The sequence below is a fragment of the Malaclemys terrapin genome, chromosome 3 (genome assembly GCF_027887155.1).
Source record: "Malaclemys terrapin pileata isolate rMalTer1 chromosome 3, rMalTer1.hap1, whole genome shotgun sequence".
Taxonomy (NCBI): Eukaryota; Metazoa; Chordata; order Testudines; family Emydidae; genus Malaclemys; species Malaclemys terrapin.
The window spans coordinates 65,690,258-65,714,684 of NC_071507.1; the positions used below are offsets into that span (position 1 = coordinate 65,690,258).

The 24,427-nt window shown below is 39.2% G+C and overlaps 1 protein-coding gene across 2 annotated transcripts in view; it reads left to right on the forward strand.

The window, feature by feature from the left end:
* Positions 1–24,427, forward strand: part of HEATR5B (HEAT repeat containing 5B) — a 90,671-nt gene that overhangs the window by 51,722 nt on the left and 14,522 nt on the right. Inside the window, exons 23-31 of one of the 2 annotated variants that reach the window (XM_054023343.1) lie at positions 917–1,156; positions 4,695–4,946; positions 6,382–6,563; positions 10,923–10,991; positions 13,700–13,879; positions 17,147–17,384; positions 19,743–20,003; positions 21,647–21,774; positions 23,699–23,843. In XM_054023343.1, coding sequence (XP_053879318.1) covers positions 917–1,156; positions 4,695–4,946; positions 6,382–6,563; positions 10,923–10,991; positions 13,700–13,879; positions 17,147–17,384; positions 19,743–20,003; positions 21,647–21,774; positions 23,699–23,843 — 1,695 coding nt within the window. The remainder of the gene's footprint in view (positions 1–916; positions 1,157–4,694; positions 4,947–6,381; positions 6,564–10,922; positions 10,992–13,699; positions 13,880–17,146; positions 17,385–19,742; positions 20,004–21,646; positions 21,775–23,698; positions 23,844–24,427) is intronic. The other variant, XM_054023344.1, reaches the window with a different exon arrangement.

Genomic DNA, 24,427 nt, shown 5'->3' on the forward strand with positions numbered 1-24,427 from the left:
GGAGAAGCACAGGCAAGCCTTTTTAACTGATGTGCTGGCACCTGATTGGTCAGTGTCTCCTCCTGGTTCTTTTAGGCCTCTGGAGGATGAAGTCTTGTTGGCAGCCTGGTCTGTGTGGGATTTCTGTAAGTAGGGGCTGTTAGGGCACCAATTCCTGTAGCAGGGAGCAGAAAAGACCTGATAGACCCCATCACAGGGCATAATGATCCTGTGTACTGTGAGTAGGATATTCAGTTTTGACCTGTTCTGTTAGCAACATCCTTAGTAGTCAGTCGGATTTCCCAGTTGCCCCAATTTTTACATATATAATTTTATCCTGATGCTGCTGCTGCTCAAATGAGTTATGATTCCTACTCACCTGTTTGAATGGCCAGGAAAAAGTACAATATCCAGAAGCTGTCCATAGTAAGTATATAATTGTCTGCTGGTAGTTATATACTTAATGTTTTTCAAATTTGTAAAAATTTAATCTGGCGCTGATGTTGCCTTCTTTCAACGGATTATCACACAAACGATTTTTCCACTCTGCCACAGAATGATGTGCATTCTAGTATTGTGGGGCACAATTAAGACTTAACTCAGAAGAGATTCCCCAGGATCCAATGCGGCTAGATGCTGAGCATTTCCTGGAAGGTGTTGAGTGCTCTTCTCAACTCCTGTTTACTTTAATGGTAATTGACAGTATTTATCATTTCATGGGAGATGCTCAGTATCTCATAGAATCTAACTTCTAAAAAGTTTAAAATATTAAACTATGTTAGAGTTTATTGACAACAAATTGTTGTACTGCCTTTGTGTTTGTGATCTGTGGAACTAAGAGTGAATGCAGAATGTCCTTTTCTAGTACTGCTATTGCCCTAATTTCAAGGCACAAATATGATTCAGTTTCTTATTGGAAAAGTCTCTCATTTTACAGATATTAACCCTTTTGCACCAGGAGCTGGTTCTCGGCGGGATATTCATTGCCGGCATCAAGGAGTTAATATAACAGAGACTGGCCTCGAGGGGGTTCTTTTTGGAATGTTAGACCGGGAGACTGATCGAAAGCTGTGTTCTGATATTCATGATACCTTGGGACATATGCTTTCATCCCTGGCAGTGGAAAAACTTTCACACTGGCTAATGCTATGTAAGGATGTCCTAGCAGCCTCCAGTGGTAAGTGTTTGACAACATTCATATATTAAGACATCATATCTTTAGAATTAATTTATTTTTGATAACATTCATTTAGACTCCTTGTGTTGTGTGGGATAGGTATCCATGCTTAGTTTTATCACCTAGATCTTGGATTGTAATATTTTAGCTTGTTCAGAAAGAGAAAATGGCAAATATCATGGTCAGTTTTGAATAGTCTATGTACACACACACACACACACACACTTTAAAGTAAATCTGGTACTGTATACATAGGTAGTTCTTAAAGGGTGAGTATTACAATAGGTAACCCACTTTCTTGGACTCTGTTTTAAGCAGCTGACTGGCAACAATTCCTGTATCTTATAATGCTGAACTATTAAAATGCTTCTCCTAAAGAGTGTAATGGCTACTTTGGCCATATAACTTCAGTTTCTTCCTTTGCTGCTGATAGCTCCAGCTTTGCTCTTTCTGCCCTACACTACATTCACCTACATCACTTCACAATTTGTGATAGGAAACATGTTTTTTTAAAATTTCATTTGTGTGCCTTTAGTGTGATTGGTAATCTTCTTTATTTTATTTACGTTTAAGAATGATGTTTTACTTTGTGAGACTGAATGAGCTTGGCACCTCATGGGGTCCTAGTCTGATTTTTGATTTTATAATACTGGGTTGGATTCTCAGCTGGGATACATGGGCTTAGCTGATTTACATCAGCTGACGGATCTGTTTCACTGTATAAAATTTTTATTCTTTTTCTTCCTTAGTGTTCAGGTTATCAGAGAAGCAATCCAGAGGCTTTAAGAGGTGTTCCAAGTGCAGTCATAAAGTGCCATTTGCAGACAGATATGACTGTTGCCTGAGATGTATTGGGACAAACCAGATGAGATCAGGCTGGCTATAAAATCAGTGCCTAGATATTGTTACAGAAAATTTCAGTACTCAGGACACTTGATGTTCATAGGAATCCAGTCTTCACATGTAGTGGTTCAATTAAAATATAACTACTTGACAGTTATTTCCTGTTTGGAGTCTGGGGGAAGTTATCTCAAATACCACTGTCTAATATTTGTTGCTAAATTCTGATTTCTTAATGGCAACTACTGGAGATGCCCTGAAAATGAAGGTGATCCTTCATGTACTTTTGGTTTATACAGAAGGAAGAGTATTACTTGCATCTAAAACTTCCCATTATGAGCAGTGACGTAGCCAGGGTCTAAGTGTAGGGGGAGCAAACAGAAAAAAGGCGCTCCCCCTTGACTCCTCCTCTGGCCACGCCCCCTTGGCTCCTCCCATTTCCCCCCCAGATTAACCCTGGGGCCTGGCTCAGGACTCCTGCAGGCTTCCCGGGGGTGCAGATACCCCCGTCCCCCCGCAGTCCTGGGAGAGTCTCTCCTGCCCAGCCCGCTCTGCAGGTGTCCCCCGCCAGGCTGCACCGCCCGGCCCCACCCACGGGGTCCTGTCCCCCCTGCCCGGGGCTCGGGGCTTCAGGCTCCTGCGCCACGCCAGGGCCCCCCATCCAGACAGCGCGGCCTGCGCCCTTGCCCTGCGGGCCCGGCCCCGGGGAGCCCCTCGCCCGGAGGGGACTCCCCCAGTGCAAGGTACCGAACCCTCGCCGCTCGCATTCTGTCCTGCGCCGCCGCCTGTCCCCGGCTGATCCTGGCCCCGCACCGCGGGCCGATCCCGGCTCCCAGCGGGGAATGCGTGGCCACCAAGCCCTGAGTCGCCACAGGAGGTGGCTGCGCCTGCGGCGATGTTGGGGCCGCGTGGGGCACGATGGCCGAGGAGTCGGCCCCCTCTCTCCTCTGGCCGCGCCTGCCGCCCCCCCACCCCCCATGGCTCCTCCGGCAGTGCTGCCCCTGGTGCCCGCCCGGCAGGTGCCACTTTTGGGAAAAGGGGTGAGGGGAAGCGGCTGCTTCCCCTGCACCCCGCTAGCTACGCTACTGATTATGAGGTGTTGTGAGTTATTAATGTGGTGTTTACTACATTGATTAAACCTCCTTTTGAGCTACTCGTTCACTCAAAATTCCTTCCTGGAAGATTTTATTCCTGACTTCACCTTGCAGAGCAAGTGTAAATCAGTCTCTCTACTCTGCTCCCATACACTATTTTATATAAGTACAATGTGGAGCTATGGATTCAAATGAGAGCCCTTCCAAAGGTGTTATCAGATTTCTACTTACAAATTCATTATCCTTCTAACATTTTCCTCACACCCACATCCCTGTTGTCGTGGCACTTTATTTAATGGGCTTGATGTTAAAAGGTCCTCTTTCATTTTATCTGGAGTAGATTCTAAAATCCGTAAAATATGCATTCAGCTTTTTCTTTTGACACTTGTACAGTAGGCCAAATAGTTTCCAGAGAACCATGTTTAAATGCATTTCTCACTGCTGCTCTTCAGTAAGCCAGTAACTTCAAATTTATTTTGAGATCTCTTTGGTTCGAGATGTATTGGCATGTGCAAAGCCAATTTTCAGGTCAGCCACATGTATTTTCTGGCATGTTTTTGCAAAGGTTGCACAGCCTTTCTCACCCTAAAATGCCCCAATTCTTCTGCAGCCTAAGTGTATTATTTTTTAGGAATGGGGTGACTCAGTTGAGATAGTTTATCCCTCTGATAAATTTCTTCTTGTTGCTGTGGTAGCTTTGGTGTACTCCCTTATCGTTTTGATACTCTGAGAACTGGACACTGAGGTTTTGCATATCAGTTTCTAGCTAATAGCCTTTTTGTTGAGATCCCTGACGCTTTGTTCATTTCCTGAACTGGGAATCTATTACAGTAGTCAAATTTGGGGGGGGAAAAAATTATTTTCAGTACCTGTAATGCTTGTTCTCAAAACATGTTTGTGTGTATTGCTATAATAAATTGCCCACTTGCCTTTCTCACAATATTGGCCTTTCATTTTGTTTTCATTTAATATGCATTTTATCTTTTACTTGAAAAGAGAATGAGAATTCAAGCATGTGTAACATCCGTATCCTCTGCATTGACAGTTTAACAGTTAAAATTTCTAAGCTACAGGACCTGGAAGTGGGGATTTCTTGTAATAGATACCTTCAGAGAGCTAGAGTTATAGGAATGTCATTTTCTTATCTGTCAAAAAGATGAAGGATACTCTAAGTATGCTGAAGGGAAAAAACATCTTTACTTACTAATATTCCTTTACTGTGCCCTTCTCCATTTTTAAATGCCATAATTTCTATAAGTTTCAGAGTAACAGCCGTGTTAGTCTGTATCCGCAAAAAGAAGAACAGGAGTACTTGTGGCACCTTAGAGACTAACAAATTTATTAGAGCATAAGCTTTCGTGGACTACAGCCCACTTCTTCGGATGCGGGCTGTAGTCCACGAAAGCTTATGCTCTAATAAATTTGTTAGTCTCTAAGGTGCCACAAGTACTCCTGTTCTTCTATAGTTTCTATAGAAAAGTTAGTCTCCATTTTAATTTTGAATGGATTGTTAGAGTTGACAACTTCACATTGTGAATTGTTTTTGAAAAATTACTACTAACAGTGGAATTGCTAACTTTTATAACTTTGTGTCTCTGTTGTAGACATGAGCACTGCAGCGCCTTTGGGAGGAGGAAAGGATGAAGAATCGGAGAAGAAAGATGAGATGGATGATGACACAATGTTTACCACTCTGGGTGAAGAGGATAAATCGAAGCCTTCTGTGGCTCCTCGCTGGGCCACTCGTGTATTTGCTGCCGATTGCCTGTGTCGAATTATCATGCTGTGTGAGAATGCGAATAAGGCTCACTTTGATCTGGCCATGGCCCGTTCAGCCAAACTCAGAAACCCTAAAAGTAATTAAAGGATTTGCATATGTTTTTGTTTAACTTAACTGTAAAGAGAGATATTAAGGGTATTAGATACCCACAAAGAGAAAACTTTGTTAAAGAACAGGTAAGCTTGAGTAAGGGGAGCATGCAAACTATTAAAGGTATCCATGCAAACTATTAAAAGCAAAGAAATGTCCAGTTAAGGTATCCTCCTTTAACATGTCTTCATCACGACATATCACATTGACTAGTTTCCCTGACAGACTCCACACCTCAATAATAAGTCTCCTTACTCTCTAATACAGTGGTTTTCAACCACGGGCACACGAACGCAGAAGTCTTCCAGGGAGTACATCAACTCATCTAAATATTTGCCTAGTTTTACAACAGGCTATATAAAATACACTAGCAAAGTCAGTACAAACTAAAATTGCATACAGACAATGACTTGTTTATACTGATCTATATACTATGCTCTGAAATGTAAGTACAATATTTATATTCCAATTGATTTATTTTAGAATTATATGCTAAAAATGAGAAAGTAAGCAATTTTTCAGAAATAGTGTGCTCTTTCCTCACATTATATTCTTCACAGATATTCTCGCATACCCAGTTACAAACTCTTTTAAAATCTAGAGACTTGAAAATAACATCTGTAGGGTTTACTTCTTTTCTGTTGATTTTTATTACTCCTTTTCAATATCACATTTTAATAAACTAAGGAAATTCATTTTTAAAAAATAATTACTTACAATATCTGGCATTAAAAGCTAAGATTAGGATGTTAAGAAAAACAAATGAAGAAAAGTCCCCACAGAAATGTTACTGATTTCTGGATTATTTTCCTCTACCCCTTGCCGTCGTCACACATTTTTCTTTTACCCAGGGTCTGGAGCCAGCTGTTTGGGTGCAAATGGGGTTATGCCCCCACTTCTTTGGGACAAATAAATATTATTACCACCTGCAATACTCAGTGGCTGGCTACAGTACCTGAGTTTTAGAATTGATCAGATGTTCCTTTATCAGCAGGGGTCACTGTAGGAATAGGATTGTAACAGCAATTGCATTCAAGGTTTTCTGTGGACATGAGGAACAAGTCATTAAATCTGTTTTTGCAAAATGTTCTCAAAGCAGACATGAAGTATTTTAGCATTCAGAGCAATTTTTTCTCATGACCTTTCCTTTTACTTTGATTCAAATTCATAAAACTTAGTTTTTCACAACAGGCATTTCAGAAATCTGAAGTGATCATTTATATTAATAATCAAAAGAAAAGTATATTCAATGAAATAATTTTTTTCAAAATACGCAACTAATTTTTTTTTTCAAGATTGGGCGAAATTTACATATTATAACATACTCTCCCTGTTAGAAATTTGTGACTAGTTACAAGTGTCTGCATATGGACATCAGTTGGATATCTTTAACTTAGTTAATGGCTTTATTTTATTTTCAGATGATCTTTTAGTGCTCCATCTCTCCGACCTCATCCGTATGGCATTCATGGCTGCAACTGATCACAGCAACCAGCTGCGGATGGCTGGTCTCCAGGCACTTGAAGATATTATCAAGAAATTTGCATCAGTTCCTGAGCCAGAGTTTCCCGGTCATGTGATACTGGAGCAGTATCAGGCTAATGTGAGTCCTTCTTTATATGTTTAGGAAATTGTATATTTTTCTGTCAATATCCCAGTGTCAGTTTTGAGAACAGTTTGTAGTTTTAAATGACTTGTGAAGGAACGTTGTGTGTGTGTGTGTGAGAATGTACTGCAGACACCAATTTATTTACCCCTTCAAAATTATTTCTGCATCTCCTCTACCTTGTTTGTTATAATTTAGTACCTGGCAAAAGTTCCAAAAAATCAATAGCCACTGATCCTTGAAATCCAAATATTAGGGTGAACATTTATATTTTGGCAACTGTAATGGCCATTTCTCTGGCAGAATTAGAAATTTGAAAAGAGCACTTTGATTCCATTCCAGATTGAACCGAATACATCTATTTTTCTCAGGGATTAATGAATGTGCCCCTGTTCTGTAAAGTAGGCCAGAAATCTGTGAAAGCACAGGAATGGAAGTTGAGATCTGAGCTTATTATTCCTGGATACCACTGACTTGTTGTGTGAGGTTGATTAAGTCCCTCAAACCCTGTGCCTCAATTTCTTCATTCTTAAAATGATATTGAGCCCCTACTTCACGGGAGTGTTGTGAGAGTTAAAAGGAGACAGCCAATATAAAAACCATTTTCGGTTGGAATTAGTTAGTTATGACAATAGTGGGTTACCCCTAAAATTACTGGAACTGGAAGAGATTACATTTTTCCTCTGTTTTTTCTGTTTGTTTACTTTGTGCATTTGATAACACTTTGCTTATATAGTCAATTTCACTATTGGTCCTGATCCTGCAAATATTTACACACATCTTGTCTCATTGACTTTAGTGCAAAATTTAAGCACATATGTAAATGTTTGCCGGATCAGGATTTCAGTTGGTCAGTTTCCATGGTTTTTGTTTCTATAAAGCAGTTTACGATCTTTAGATGAAGGGAGATATGTATGTGCAAAGTATGCAATTATTCTGATTCCTGTCTTTATGGTTTTATTTTGTTAAAAGAATACTGTTTGCTGCATGACTGATTTCATGTTGTTTTGGAGACCTTAACTTTTGAAGTTATTGTGTGTTTGATTTCACAATCTTATGGCGTAAGGCAGGTGTGGCCAACCTGAGCCCGAGAAGGAGCCAGAATTTACCAATGTACATTGCCGATCAGCGCCTCCCCCACCCTCCCCGCACCTCCTGGTCAGCTATTTCGTGGTGTGCAGGAGACTCTGGGTGGGGAGGAGGAGGAGCGAGGGCATGGCAGGCTATGGGGAGGGGGCTGGAAGGAGTGGAGTGGGGGCAGGACCTGTGGCAGAGCCAGGGGTTGAGCAGTGAACACCCCCTGGCCCATTGGAAAGTTGGCACCTGTTGCTCCAGCTCCGGAGTCAGTGCCTATACAAGGAACCGCATATTAACTTCTGAAGAGCCACATGTGGCTCCGGAGCCACAGGTTGGCCACCCCTGGCATAAGGTATAAAACTGAGCCCTACTTAGAGTCTACCAATCTTGACTTGAATGCATATTTTGCTGATATGTACAAAATATGGAATATAAAATCTCCAATTTATAATTAAACTTAATTAACTGGTCCATTTCATCCCCTTCTGTGGAAGAACCAATGGGAATGGAATTAGAAGTGACAGGACACTCGATTCTAATTTATATAGAATTGTCTCTTTGAATGGGAGGGATTATCTGGTCAGAGAAGTAGAGAGGCAGTGCAGCTTCCTAATTCTGTAATTCCTGGGAAATCTGTTGCAGGAGAAGGCTAACTGTTGAGGCAGGGGTCTCTGCTGGCTTCTTCCCACCTGACAGAACATCTCCAACAGGGACTGGAGCAACTGTAGTGGAAGTCTCATGACTATGCTGGTTTCAACTGTACATTTGGCTTTGCTTTGTGCTCCCTAAATAAGTCCCATGCATGCTTCACTCAGCAGCTCTTCTGCACTTTTGACTTTCTCTTCTGTCCTGTTCACTCCTTCATTCTTTCTCTAGTCCATTGGTTCTCAAACTTTTTGTATTGGTGACCCCTTTCATACAGCCTCTGAATGCGACCCCGGTCCTTATAAATTAAACTCTGGGTTTTTTAATTTAATTTAAATTTAACAGGGGCTGGAGGCTGACAGTCCCCCAAGCGTAGCTGGGCTCAGGGCTATCAGCCCATGACCCCCATGTAACCACCTTGCGACCACCAGTTTGAGAACCCCTTCTCTATTCTGTTCTGCTCAGGCTCTTGTCAAAAACTTTGAAAGACAGGATTGAAACGATCTGTCAGGGAATTATCAACTCTCCTCTTCAACTTTGTCCTCCTTCACTCCAGTCTTTGACTTGGAGCTCTCCGTCTTTCTGTCTGCCTATAACCCCTACTCCTGTCCCTTAGACCCAGTCCCTCTTGCTTCAGGGTCTCCCTTGGGCTTGCACGCTCTCTCTCTCAACACCAACGTGCCCCCCTATCTTCAACCCGTCTTTGATCTCTTGCTGATTTCCCACATTGCTTCCCCTATCCTGAAGAGCCCTGCCATTGGCTCCGGCTACCTTTTCACCTACCCTCTCATTTCATGTACCTAGAATCTCCCTGATAGTGCTGTTCGTTTTGGTTTATTTGTCTCCCCTCCTCCCCCCACTTTTGCTCAATCCATTTCCATCTACCTTCTGCTTTCTTCACTTCAGTGAAACTGCAATCACAAAGATCACCAGAGACCTGCTGATACCCAAATACAAGGAATTACTCTCTGACGATACTTGTCTCAGAGTTCTAAGGTGTTGATTCCAGTTGGTCAATTTAATAACACACCTCCTGAGCTGCTTAGTTATCCTCCCTGCTGTATTGTTCTGTTTCATTGGGATTTCAACCAGCTCTTCAGCTCTGGAGCATCTAGAATCTCATGATGCTTTACTACTTAGCCTTTTCCCCATAACTTTTTGCAAGTGCTCCATTGTTGGTATTCATTGCTCTGCTCCTTTAAAAAGAAAACAAAATTCAGTTGTGGTATACCAGCTCCTGCCAGAATGAAGTGTAATTAATTCTTTTAAGTCTTTGCGTCTCCTTCTTCCATTCCTGATTGGGATGTTTTCGTACTCCTTGAGACCTTTCTTCCTGAGGATAGTGCTGAGTTGTCAGTGCATCCAGAGCTTTGAGACCACTTATCCTTCTCCAGCATTCAGAATACCTACTGTGCTCTGGCCCAAGTTCTGCCTCCATATTGATGTATCCTGTATTTTATGCCCACCTTCTCCCATTCCACTGAGACCATTGTTTTCACTCTCAACCTCCAAGTCTACATTACCAGTCAAAGCAGTTCTCTGGCACATCAAACTCTGAGATGACTTTTGCTGTATTTGTGTGCGTGTGTTCTGTTCTCTCTGCCTTTCCTTCTCAAAACAGAAGTGTCTCAGTGACTATAAATGTTCAGAATTCAGTTGAATAATGTCCCTGATAGATTGCACAATTCATGCTGTGCCTGAGAAAGACTCCTGATTGTCTCAGCCTGTGAGATTTGCTCACGGATGTTGCCATGAACAATCCTGTCCCAGAAAAAATGCCTGAAAGTCCCCTGGTCCTTGCCATAATTCCTGTCAATTCAGTGCAAATCGAGCTATGAAAATCTCAAAAGGTTCAAACTGTCTTGAGGAAACATGAGTTGAGACTCCATGCAATGTCTCTGAGGGAATGCAGGGAATTCAGAGTATCTCCCAGCTTCAGGCTTACTCTGCCGTTAACTGCTGGGATCAGCTATCTCAGGCTACGGGTTCCACCAATCCTTATGTGTAGTGTTGGTAGCCACAGAACCTTAGAAACAGCAGTAGTTGACCAAGTATAGGCTGTAAGCTCCCCACTATCAGGGACCTGTTTAAACTATGTGTAAAGAACCGTGGACATCTACAATGGTTGCACTTAAATTATTTTCTATTTTGAAAGATCCTATTGGTTTGATAGATAATTAGAGTTAAAATGAGGAATACCAATAGCAATGGTAATATCTCTCAAATGGTAGATGGTTTTTAAGTGCATCTATAGAAAGACAATGAAAATAGTAACAGGGCAGATAGCTGTAGCTGTTATGGGAATATCTCCATGATAATTAATAGCAATTTCATGATTCAGCATTTCTGATGTGAACGATTCTCAATAATATGAGAGGACACAATGTTTGTATGTGACAAAGATAAATGTGGTTCAAAAAGAAGATGCTCCTTGTAGGGAGGAGCGGGTGAAAGGTGCAGTACAAAAGTTGTTATTTTTAAAGGCATAGTATTATAAATTTCTATAGGCAACAAAAAACAATGATAACTGTTGATGGAGTTTTGATGCCAAATCCAGTGCTCTGTTATGCTATATACATTTTGTGTGTGTTTGTAAGCCTCATTTAAGCTGATTTTTTTTTTCTTTTTATGTAGGTTGGAGCTGCTCTAAGACCAGCTTTTTCCCAAGATACTCCTTCTGACATAACAGCAAAAGCCTGCCAGGTACAGAGAAAACTATTAAGACTATGTAGTAAAAACTTGACATATTTCAAAAGTATGTGTGTGTGATTTTTTTTCTTGTTTTTAGAAAAAGAGTGAGAAAGGAAAAATAGTAGTAAATATCCCCAGTACTGGAAAATTTTGAAACTTATGATGTAACTTTATTTATTAGGAGCATTGAAAGAGGCTCCAGATAATATATTTTGTTGTTCAGTAGTGCAGAAATCCTTTGGGGCATTACATTAAGAAATCTTTTTATTTTGCCTTTCTGCAACCAGTAGTAAATAGCTACATGTAAATACTGGTTTGTAACTTAATTGATCTCTGTTTTTTAAATGAAGGGTCCTGGTCCATTTCTAGGGCTAGTAGGCACTTCGACAATTCTCTGCTACTAACCATAATTGAAAATGGGACTTGCATATAGTGTTGTTTTGTTTTGGTTGTTGTGAGGCTAACAGATCTGTTGAGAAATGGGTATCTTTAATCTGATCAGATAATTTGAGGTAATGGTGATTTACCATTGAATATAGGGCTTAAACTCAGGTTGTGGATCTCTGGTATCAGAATCTAATTCTGATACCATGTGTACCTATGTCCATTTCACCCTACTGAAAGTTTCTTCTGCATTCAATGCTAGGATGAGGAAATTAGTTTGCAGGGTTAGATGACGGCTAATAAGCCAGCACCAAAACATCCAAATCAAATGGGACTCAAATAGGGGAGACAAGGTTTGGACAGTAAAAAGAGCTTTAAATGTTTTCACACAAACTCTGCAAATTAATTTCATCCAAGTGAGATGAGCCTATATGAGCTGCATTGAACTGTGTTTTTTGCTTTCTTTTGATAATACTGCAATGGGGTTACTATTTGCTAGGGAGGAGGAAGATGGCCTTTGGTTAGCATTTGTGTTTCAGTTCCCTCTAATGGCTTGTGAATTTGTTACAAGTAGGTTTTATAGAAGTCTTCCCTATGCCTGGCCAAGACAGGGAGCTTGTGTTGGTAGAATGAGCCCCATTGCCACCCTAGAATTTGACCAGCAAGTATAACTGGTCTGGAAAACTTAAAAGAAACACAGAAAATAAATTGACAATTTTTTTGTGTGGAGAATGTTTTATTTATTTATTTATTTTTTATTTTTTTTTATTTTTTAACCAGTTGCACCAGAAAGCTACGAGAGAGACACATTTCTTTTAAACTTGAGCCCCATGAATCTACCTCTTCCCCCTTCCCTGCCCAACAGTCCCCACTGGGATTAAAGAATTGCCATTGTCCAGGGGAAAATGTTGTAACCTGTCCATATTGAGGGAAGGAGATACACAAAATTCTTCCACTGCCTTCCCTCCAGGTGTGAGGGGAATCTGCTACTGCTGCTTACAATGGAGTGGGTTAAGAGTCTACTGTGCCTACCTCTCATGTTCATATGTGTGTGAATATTCTGCTGTCACCCCCTCTATATGACATAGAGGTATAAAAATTACACTGTAACACGGCCCTTGCAGAGGAGTGGAAGATTCCATTACTTGGGAAGAAGAAGCATAGCGACATCTGTTCCCTTCAACTTGTCTGGGGAACCTGTTGAGGTGCAGATGATGTTGGGGAGAGGAGGAATTTAGGTGCCTTTTGACTCAGTAATAAAGGTGAGGGAAAACTGCTTTCCCATTGGGGAAAAATGGGAAAGGTGGCATTGGGTGTCATAAAGAGATAATGTGTCTCCCATGGGAGACACGTTATCAGTATGCAGGAATACTGGAAAATACCCCCAGTTCACAGTTCTTCTCTCCAGGAAAGGAGTTGGGGGAAGGTGCATTATTCAGCTTAGTTTAGACAACGCTAGTAATTGTAATAAGGCCTGTCACAGACATTATCCCCACTGGAAATCTTTAACTTTACGGAACCCCTATAAATTGGCTCCTTTCTGTGGTGTTACAGCTTCGAGGGTGTGATTGTATTTAAGAGGATGATTGCTGGGGTATAGTGCTGAACAGGTGGTCTACATGATGTCTGAATCTTAAGGATCTGTTTAATTAAAAAAAACACCCACTCATAGTTTCAAAAAATGTTTTATTGACTTTTTTAGGACATGGTTTTGGGAAAAAAACTTTTACAGACATGGTAACATATGGATAAATGGACCCTTTTTAAAAAGTAGCTTGAAACAGGAAAGAAGTTGTTAGTGTGCTTTAAAGCCCCTCTTATTCTGGTGATTTTGGGGACATTTAGTATGTAATTTTACAATTGCTAGATTTAAAAAAAAAAGTTGTTTATAGGTTACTTTTAAAAGGGCTAGTATCCAGTACACAATTCAAAACAAATGTAATGAAAAAAATTGTATTTTGCATGATTAGGCTGACATACTCAAAAACAGAGTAAAAATGTTATTGTTTCTACTAGTTACTGTGGTTCATAAATAAACACAAACATCTCTGCATAATATTGCATGGCATACTTTACAGGTATCTACATTATAAATTGCAGATGCCATGAGCTCTGCAAACACCATCTTATGCTCGTAACTACTGACTTAAGCCGGTCTAGAGTATCATGAAAAGGAAAAACTTAGCTAGGCTGTTGTTTGTCAAAGGGGGCTATTAGGATATGTTACAGAAAGATTTTAACCTGGCATAAAAATCTGTTCTTGCTTGAGCAGGTATCATTGTGCATGATTTCTTCCAAAAAACCCTTTGAGAATGATTTTAAATGTTCTTGCTTAGGTATGTAGCACATGGATAGGAAGTGAGGTTGTAAGTGACCTGAATGATCTTCGCCGAGTTCACAATCTCCTTGTCTCCTCCCTGGACAAAGTGCAAGCGGGAAAGGGGTCTTCCAGTCAGCTTTACCGAGAGAGTGCCACGACTATGGAAAAACTGGCAGTCCTGAAAGCCTGGGCTGAGGTAAACATTCAGCATTAATATTTACCTTATACCTCAGATTAGTTACTGTAGCATAGCTGCAACGTCTCATCCTTTTAGCCAGCTGGCCGGCCAGCCAGCCCCAAACCTTCTATCTTTTCCAGCTACTCTGACTTCCTCCCACCCTCTCTAAGCTTTTGGTTCTCCATGTCTGTCTCTGGAGTGCTTCATCTTCTCTCTATCTAACTTGTCCACATTTGTCATGTTGCTTCTATTCTCTCTCCTCCCCACGACTGCCCCACAGCTCCACCTTTCCTCCATCCCACCCATTGTGCATACCCCAGAATTTCCAGACTCTGTCAAATGTTGATTTCCTTCCCATGCCCTTGCCTGTTAATTTAAAAACAAAATTCATGAGCTGGTTAAATCAAAGCATAGCTAATTAGTAGGGCCCTACCAAATTCAAGGCCATGAAAAAAGCATCAAATCTGTGAAATCTGGTCCCCCCCCCCCCTCACCCCTGTGAAATCTGGCCTTTTGTGTGCTTTTACCCTATACTATACAGATTTCATGGGGGAGACCAGCATTTCTCAAATTGGGGGTCCTGACCCAAAAGGGAGTTGCAGGGGGGTTGCAAGGTTATTTTAGGGGTGGTCATGGTATGGCCACCCTTACTTCTGTTCTGTCTTCGGAGCTGAGCGGCAGCTGTTGGCTGGGCACCCAGCTCTGAAGGTAGCGCCCCGCCAGCAGCAGTCCAGAAGTAAGAGAGGGAGTACCATACCATGCCCAGGCCTGGTGCAAGGAAATTTCACGCCCTAGGCGAAACTTCCACCTTGCGCCCACAGCCCTGCAGCAGCTCCCCACCCCCCTCCACCCTGAGGCGCCCCCCCCCCCCGCCTGCGGCAGCTCCCCCCCATGCCCTGAGGCACCCCCCCCCCCCGCGGCAACCCCCTGGGCTGCCTGCCGGCGGCTCAGATTCCCTCTCCCTCCCAGCGCAATGGCCGCTGTGTAAAAATAAATAAATAAATAAATAAAAATGGGGGCGCCGCTTTTTGGCGCCCCCAAATCTTGGCGCCCTAGGCAACCACCTAATTGTCCTAAATGGTAGCACCGACCCTGACCATGCCACACTTACTTCTGTGCTACTGCTTTCAGAGCTGGGCGGGCGGAGAGTGGCAGCTGCTGACTAAGAGCCCAGCTCTGCAGGCAGCAGTGCAGAAGTAAGGGTGACAATACAATACCATGCCATCCTCACTTCTGCACTGCTGCTGGCAGCAGGGCTTCCTTCAGAGCTGGGATCCTGGCCAGCAGCTGCCACTCTCCAGCTGCCCAACTTTGAAGGCAGCGCTGCCACCAGCAGCAGCACAGAAGTAAGGGTAGCAGTACTGCAACCCCCTCTACAGTAACCTTGTGACCACCCCACAACTCCTTTTTGGGTCAGGACCTTTACAATCACAATAGCAGGAAATTTCAGATTTAAATAGCTGAAATCATGAAATTTATGATTTTTAAAATCCGATGACCATAAAATTGACCAAAATGGAATGTGAATTTGGTAGGGCCCTACTAATTTGCCAGGAATTCCCCAAACAGGGAATAATAAACTACGGGGCTACTGAAGTCATTGTTTGGGAATGTAAGATACCAAGGAACATACAAGTATCTAAAAATGATGGAGTTCACAAATAACATTGTGTATGGTAATTAATTAGGATGTCCATATGGGTTAAATTAAAAGGGACTTGAAAGAGAAACTATCTGAATGTTTGGCTAAGCATTATGAACTGTCATTCTAGCAGTGTGAATAGTTTGATGAAGTTGTAGAAAAATGGCTTCATTTTCAGAAGGGCTGAGTTCCCACAACTATGACTGAAGTTGATAAGAGCAGAGGGAGTCTAGTAACTCTGAAAATCAGGCCAAAAGTTAATATAGGAGTCAGATGAGATAGTGAGCATAAGAAATTATTGGACAGAAAATATTCTTAATATTTAAATACTGTGCTGCAAGACAGTCTAAATGATGAAATATTGTTGTAAAAATGTTCGGGTTTAATTTAACATTTTTATCTGTATTTTTAATGGTGATGATGCTCTTTTTGTTGGCTGGAACTACTGTATTGTGAATAACCTTTTAAATGTGGGTGTATTTAATGAGCATGTGTGATGTGAAAGCTATTACAGAGGACCCTGAATATGGTGTGCCAAATGGAACACAGATTGGTCCAGGTCTTTCTAAAGCTTTTCTGAAACCATTTGCACTATACATTTTATAATGCAAAAATAAAAGTACTGATTAAAGAGTCTGCTTTGTGTGAACTTTGCTATATTTGCCATTGTGCATTGTTTTATAAAGTGTTACTTTACTGAATAGAAGTAGTGAATAGTGTTTTGAAGAAGCTGAGCACAAGCAGGTCTTTGTTTTCTCTATTGCATTAACATACTGTAGTTCTCTTGCATTTAATTTCCTTGGAAGTTATTTTGAGAAAATAAGGAAAGTATTAGCACTTCAGCTCTGTAGTGTTAAGCTATTTTCAGCTTTGATCTGAAGCAAAGCATCTGTTGTGTGGGGACATTTATGTCTGCTATATTTCTTTTCTAAAAACACTGCTTTTTGTTCCTATCGCAAATCTTTCCCCCCAATCTTTCTCCTTATTTGCGTAAATGTGTCCTTGTGTAAGTGTTTTAAAATTTTCCCTCAGCCCCTCCATGTTGGGTACCACAGATACCAATTTACAGACCCTTTAAAGAACACTACACAATCAAAAAAAAAAAAAGAACACTTATTCACAAGGCCTGAGCTACACACAGAAAGTGACCTGAATGAAACTAAACTGATTTTATTCCTTCCTAAACTGATTTAAGAGTAAACCCACAAGTGAGTTGCACTGATGTAACTAAACTGATTCCTAAGTAGATTTAATTTAGTTAAATTGGTGCATTTTCTGTGAGAAGAGCCCTAACTGGCACTCTTCAGGTTAAAGTGTTAGTAGCCAGATTGGCTACTGTGCTGTGAATGTTAGCAACAAACTCAGTTTTAACTTGGAAATATAGACTGATAAAACCTAATAGCTTTTTCATTTTTCCTATCTTTATTTCCATCTATTGCATAGCATAAAATCTTCCAGTATGATATTTTGCAGTATTTTTGCAGTATTTTCAGATTGTCAAAAAATGTAAAACTTTTCATGATATTCCATAACAGCTAAAATAAAGGTAATTTACAAGTGCAATTTGTCATTTTATTGAAAGAAGGCTTTTTTCTTTTTCTTTTTAGAATTTTAAAGCAAAAATTTTGTATCTGTTTTTATAGGTGTATGTTGTAGCTATGAAAATTAAAAAGGAAGCAGAGACCAAACCAAAGCGAGCAATAAAGAATACAGATGATGATGAGGAGGATTTTGGTACTGTAGATGAGCTACCTCCAGACAGTTTGATAACACTTGTACAACCTGAACTGCCTATTCTGAGTCGCCTTTGGCTAGCTGCGTTGAAAGACTATGCTCTTTTGACTTTACCAGCTGAATTTGCTAGTCAGCTTCCACCAGATGGTAAGCACAGCAATTCATTTTTTTTATGATTATGAAAGACAAAATGAACATCTTGGTAAGGAATTGTTGGAGGAATTTTGAATTTCTTCTATAAATTACTTGCTTCCCAAATTAGTTTTGCATTTACAGAAACTCTAACATAACTTTAACACTTGGATGTAGACCTTTTTCGTTATGTATAGACAGAAATCCTAAGGCTGAAGTAAATGTTTTGTGTGGTGGTATAAAGTTTCATGAGCGTGCATTTGAGATGACCTATTACTGCTGTGTGGTGAAACGACAACTGAGTTTTGTATGTCATCCCAAACATCTTTTATTTCATTTATGCCTCTGTTTTTTCAGAAAAGTTACTTTAGAAAAATGTACAGCAATTGAGAATGTCTTTTGGTGCTATATTTCATATCACTTTGTCTCTAGAGTCAGATTGTGTTAGTTGCCGTGTTCAGTCTTTGAAGTGACTGGAGTAGAACAAATGTTAAAATATCTACTACCTATAATAACTGTTCTATAAATGGGATGAAATAATGTAAAGTTAGTGATTAACTAACTCATAAAACTATATCTCAATCATAACATTGCATTTTTACTAAAGTCCTGAAACTTCACCATTGATGCTAATGGGAACTTTGGCATTGACCTGAATGAGTGCAGGATCATGCCCAAAGAAAATCAAGTGAAGTTTCTACATTCTGTTCAGAAACAAATCCAACATATTTAACTTGAATTTCAAACTTAGTCATAGTTTTCTCTGGCATTTCAGTGACACAGATCAAGTTTTGTTAGCATTCATTGCAATTCTTATTTCCACAGAGCACTATAGCAACAGTAAAATACACAACGATTTTCTAAGTATAATTCATTCTAAAATTGCTAACTCTAAATTGAATGAAACAAGTCTTTGAAATATATTTAATTCCCAAAGTCTCCCCATAACTTATAATTTACACTATCCTTTTCTCTGATTATAATTTATATCAAATATAAAGTACACATTTTTGAAACACGATTAGTCATTTCCAGGATTACCTAAGTCCATGTCTAGGATTATCTAAAATAAAGTTTTCTGATTTTTCAAAGGTACTGAGTATTTGTAGCTTTCATTGACTTGTGGGAGTTGTGAATGCTCAGCATTTCTGAAAACCAGGCAGTTTTATTTTAGATGACTAGACATGGATTTAGCTGCCTAAAGGTAGTCAAACATGTTTTGAAATTTTAGCCTAAATTCGTACTTTAGAATAATAAAAACATAAAAATACACTGAAAATATTAATGACTGAAAATTAAAATAGATGAGAATACATTAGTAAACAATGTCTGAGAATTGAATAATAGATTATAATACATGCATCAACAATAATATAAATGATCACATTCTGATTATTTTAATAATAGTAGACATACCCCAGTCCTGCAAACACTTGCATGCATTTAACTTTACAGATGTGAGTAAATTAATTGAAGTCAATGGGACAACTTGTGCTTAAAGTTAAGCATAGGCAGGTTTGCAGCATTGAGGGTCTTTTAGACTATGAGTGGCATATATTGTATTTTACCGAACACATGAAGAAACAAGGTCCCTGCTTTGAAAAGCTCACAGTCCAACTCAGAAAAATACTGATATATACATACAACACTGGTTCAAATGTAAGAAAGCTTGGGGCCACTGGTGAGGAAATCAGTAAAGTGTTGTATTCTAATCCATGGAAGGCTGTAATATATCCATAGAACTACAGTGTACTATAACATTTTAAACAGCTGAACCAGGTTAAGGTTCCATTGAAAAAATTTAGTTGGATTTTAATAACTTTGCAAATTAATTATAAATTAATGAGAGTTTATATGACGAATGTAACAGATTTTTCAAACGTTTAGGTGTTTGTTTTTAAGCTGTTGTTTGTAATTGGGACATAATTAAGGAATCTTTCCTTTTTTTTTCTTAAATAAGGAAAAGAGAGACTCAGATATAGAGCCAGTACTTGGCTTTTTATGGCTAAGGTTTCTAGGGTGGCTAATATTTCTTTTGTTTTGCTGATATTTCTTGGATTGCATTGTATCCTCCTGGTCCTTTGTGGATTTCCCTCAGTCCTATGCAGCATAGAAAAAAGTTAGGACAGGGAGGAAATTTAGTCTCACTTTATCATCTACTAGCAAAAAATATATCAAAGAACAGGAAGTGGTATGGGGACAGCCATAATGATACAGATGCCTGCTAGTCCTGTTGACATGGAGAATTGTGCTGCAGGTAGCAGTAACAATGATCAAATTTGAATATCTACATCAGCAAATGTACCCTATAAATGTATACTTACAATATACGCCCTCTCACACACACATGTACTTTGTATGCTAATTTAACAGGTGGAGCATTTTACACTCCAGAGACCATTGATACAGCTAGACTGCACTACCGGAACTCTTGGGCTCCAATCCTACATGCAGTGGCACTCTGGCTGAACAGTGCAGGATTTAATGCTTCTGAGTCACCAGAAGAAGCAGCTGCAGCAATGCCTAATTCACAGAAACGTGCCTCGTCCATCATGTTAAACCAGGCACCTGGAACACCACCTACCACAAAATCTTTGCCAGAGATAAACAAAGATAGAATGCACTTGATTTTAGGTAAGAGCTTTATGATATCATATTTCAAAGTTTAATACCACAGTGTGGTTGCATTAAAAGGACACCATCATCTTGAAATCTAGCCAGTTTAAAATGGACCATATGTCCATTCCAACCCATCTCTCCAAAATGATTTTTATAGCTGTGAAAAACACTGCTCCATGTCCTTTTAATGAAATCTTCCAGATTAGTTTTATATCTGATTTTTACATTATGTTTAAAAATAAGTCATTAGGTATCTACATATCGTGTATTTATTACAGTTCAGATGATACAAATTATGTTCTCTAGACGTGTTCTTTCTATAATTTTAGAATCATGAGCTAGATTAAATTATACCCGGGGTGCTGGTGGTGCTGCTGCTGCACCCCCTGGCTTGAAGTGGTTTCCACCATATACAGGGTTTACAGTTTGATTCAGTGGCTCTCAGCAGCCCCCTTCCCCCCCCCCCCTAAAAATTGTTCCAGCACTCCTGATTATACCTCCTGATCAGATCATAATTCAGTAAAGACCTGTGTGACATTGGCCAGGTCACTTGGTCTATGCTGTGCCTCAGTTCGTCATGTGTGGAATTGGGGATCGTACTATACTTCCTACTTCACAGGGGTGTTGTAAGGAAAGCATCCGTTAGAAGTTGAGGCATTCAGGTACTATAGTGATGGGGGCTATGGAAATGTCTAGGTGTATAGATTTGTAGAATTTGGAATATATGCCCATGCTGTACACTCTGTCAGTGGCTCTCAAACTTTTTTACTCGTGACCCCTTTCACATAGCAAGCCTCTTAGTGTGACCCCCCCCTTATAAATTAAAAACACTTTTTTATATATTTAATACTATTCTAAATGCTGGAGGCAAAGTGGGGTTTGGGGTGGAGGCTGGCAGCTTGTGACACCCCATGTAATAACCTCGCAACCCCCTGAGGGGTCCCGACCCCCAGTTTGAGAACCCCTGCTCTATGTTTATCTGTGTATATCTTTCAGTAGTTTTTGATCCATGCTATACAAATAACTAGTAAAACAGTGTTGCACTGACAGTCGTATAATTAATTCTGAGACTTTTGTACAATAAACTCAGAGACATATTATTTGTTAAAAGATAAATGTTGTTTTTTCTTTCTTTAAATAGTGGCAGTTCTTTATAGAAATTGCATGTGAAAGTACTGTAATTGGAGTATTTGAATTTTAAACATTTGTAATAATAATACAAATGTTTGTTGAAGAATTGTGTTGTATATCTAGGTCATACTCGAAAATAAAATCTCTTCTATTGCAGTTTATTTTTTCCAGTTAAAATATTGTAGTATAAAGAAACTGAAAAAGACAGTTAAAAGTGGCAGATTTTAATGTATAGATTTGCAAAAGCAAATGACAAAAATTAGTTTCCTTTCAAGATCTATAGGTTAGTGACCATGATTTACTATTTACTGTCTCAATCTTGGTTTTACTGGAAAAAAGTGACTGGTTTGGCATTTTTAATACAAAGAATATCTCTCAGTGGCAAAAATAAAACATGAGTATAACTTTTGTGTTTTAAAAAACCCTCAAACAAACCCAATTTCTGCATCATTTAAATACTTAAATATGTTATAAAACAACACTCATTATATTGGTATAGAAATGAGATTTTGTGTGTTTCTTTTCAGGTGTTAGTATACAATTCCTCTGTTCCCCCAGGCCTGAAGAGCCTGTTGAACATGTCACGTCTTGTTTACAGGCACTGCATACTTTACTGGATTCCCCTTGTGCTAGAATTCATATTGCAGAGGATCAGGTACAGTACATAGGCCTAATAATATGTTACTGATGTTGGAATCTCAGTGGCTTATTCTGTTTTTTGATGCGTGTGTGTGTGTAAATGTTCAGTGATTAATCTGTATTCTATTTACTTCCGCATCCCTGAAAATTAGAGCAGGTCCAAAACTAGGGGAAAAACACATTACTGAAATGTAGGCAAATTCAAAGTGTTTTTGTTGTTTTTCGTAATGATCCAATTTTTTCTTTTTCTGTAGATGTAAAAAAAATTGGTTATTACCTTAAATTTTCAGCAGTGATTTTTTTTAAAAACTGACCTATTAAAGTTGCAAATAAAAAACAACAATAACAGAAAAGCTCCAACGTTTTGCAAAACACAAAATGTGCTACATTTTTTTCATTTAAAATTTTTTTTCTTAAATTTTCAAAAGTAGGCAGTTTAGAAATGTTTTTTCAAAAGTTCCATTTTTGAATGAAGAACAGATTTCAATGAAAAATAATAGCAGTCAAAAAATTGTGAGCAGCTCTACTGGAAATATTCTTCACTCATTATGTTCAATATCTAACATACTAGATTCTCCTAGGGAGAGATATGAATTCTAAATCCAAGAAGGAAAACATTATAAACATAGCAGAAATATATTGCTATATCTTGGAGGTTAGGAGATCTATTCAATTTGCCATGATGATTTGGTGTAGGAATAAGTGGGATCTGCAAAAAGCTTTTCCATTTTAATTGGTGGCTCATGTTTAATTTTTAATAGCAATTCAGTAAATCTGAAGATCATGGCAGTCGACTTATCACCCCATTTTCTTTTCCTTAATGCCTGATAAATCACAGCACATGATCTATCTTATGATTATCTCTGACAGAGACTGTACACTTTTGTAGAGCAGAAAGCTTTATAAGGAAAGTACTATGGAAGTCCTGTAGTAACACTGCAGACCAAGTACTCTTTCTGTTTTTTATTTACAATTACTTCGATTTTTGCTAGCCACAGAGTTGAGGGTGAACAATTATGTGTTATCCCCTCCCCTGCTCTTGAGTAAGTGGCATAAAAGCCACGGTCAACCATTCGGAAGATGTTTCAGTTCACATAAGCTCAGTGGGCCTAATGCCACTTCTCTCATAGTATCACAAGCATGTCCCAAATGTATTCAGACAGTTTGTTTTCATGGGTCTTCATCCTTTAGCAGCTTTATGGTGTTTACGAGGGCTTTAATTATTTATTATTTTGTGGGGGAAATACACTACTTACTGGATAAATCTGGCAAAGTTATATCATTGTCACCTTTTGTGTGTGGTTGGTTACTTTGGCCGTGGGAGGCTTTCCCTTCAGCATCAGATCTCCATATCCCCCAGCAGACTTTAACATTAGTTTTCAAGCAGTTGAGGTGAATTTTTTTTTTTTTTTTTTTTTTTTTTAAAAGACAGTAAATTGCCAAACTCAACCAATACATCCATTTAATACCATTAGGGTTGTTTATCAGCACACTTGCCCATTTTTTTAAATTTTTCTCCTTTTAAATCTTTAAACCATTTAAACAGAAATGAGAGAACAATCCTACTAGCAATCCTTTGTGTTTCTCAAGTGTGTAAAGCTCCTAAACCACAGTTTGAATGCTCTTGGGATTAGATTTAACCATTTTTGTTCTTTTAAAAAATCCCAGGTTATGGTGAGTGAAAAACACTCCCTTAGAGTAAATAAGTGATATAACAGGATAAAGGGTGGGACATATGCAAAAATGATTCTCTGAGAAGTGAACTGAAAAACACAATTAGTGTGTACCAAAGGAACTGTGCTTTTTAAAACTGAGAAAAAAATATTCTATGGCTAAGAATAACAGTAAATTAACCAGAAACCATTTTTGCTGATAATTAGGGGTCTGTGAACCATTCACTTTTAATTCACACTAAAAAAAAATACTTTAATTTATTCTAGCTCCTTGGTGTTGAACTTCTGAGTGTGCTGCATCGACTCTTATTGACCTGGGATCCTCCTTCAGTCCAGCTGCTAGTTACAGGAGTTGTCCAGCAGATAGTGAGAGCAGCTCAAGATTACTTGCAAGAAAAAAGGAACACTCTAAGTAAGACTTTAAAAACAAACAAATTTAAAACTGTTGTTTGCATTTACAGAGAAAAAAAGCAACAAATTTCCTAATTGGGAGAAGAACTCAGATTTATTAAAGTGTGGTTCTTCTATGAAAACTGACTAGGTAAAAATGGCTCCTACTTCTCCCACAGATCTGTTCAATGTATTCATAGTTATACCCTCAGTTATCTTCACTGACACCTTTTATCGGGGTGATTGTGGGGCAGGGCAAGGGCTTACTGCTTTTTACTTCCATTAGTGCTGTAGAAAGAACCAACACAGCATTTTATTCCTTTTTCTGCATCAGTAGAATTGTTTATTAAAACCCAATAAGTTACGTCTTTCCAAACCCATGCAGGCAATGGGACAGCACATGTGTTCACTAAAGCATCATTTGATTTCAGTGGAGTTGCATAGGGGTATTGAGGGCATAATTACTAGACTTTATTACTGACAATGGCAAAGGAGAGAACATAGCTTGTAAGTCTGCCACTCAGAAGAAAATCTTATAAACCGAGCACATTTGATACTAACATCATAAAGACAGTACACAGAATCCCACAATACTATTTTTAGAGT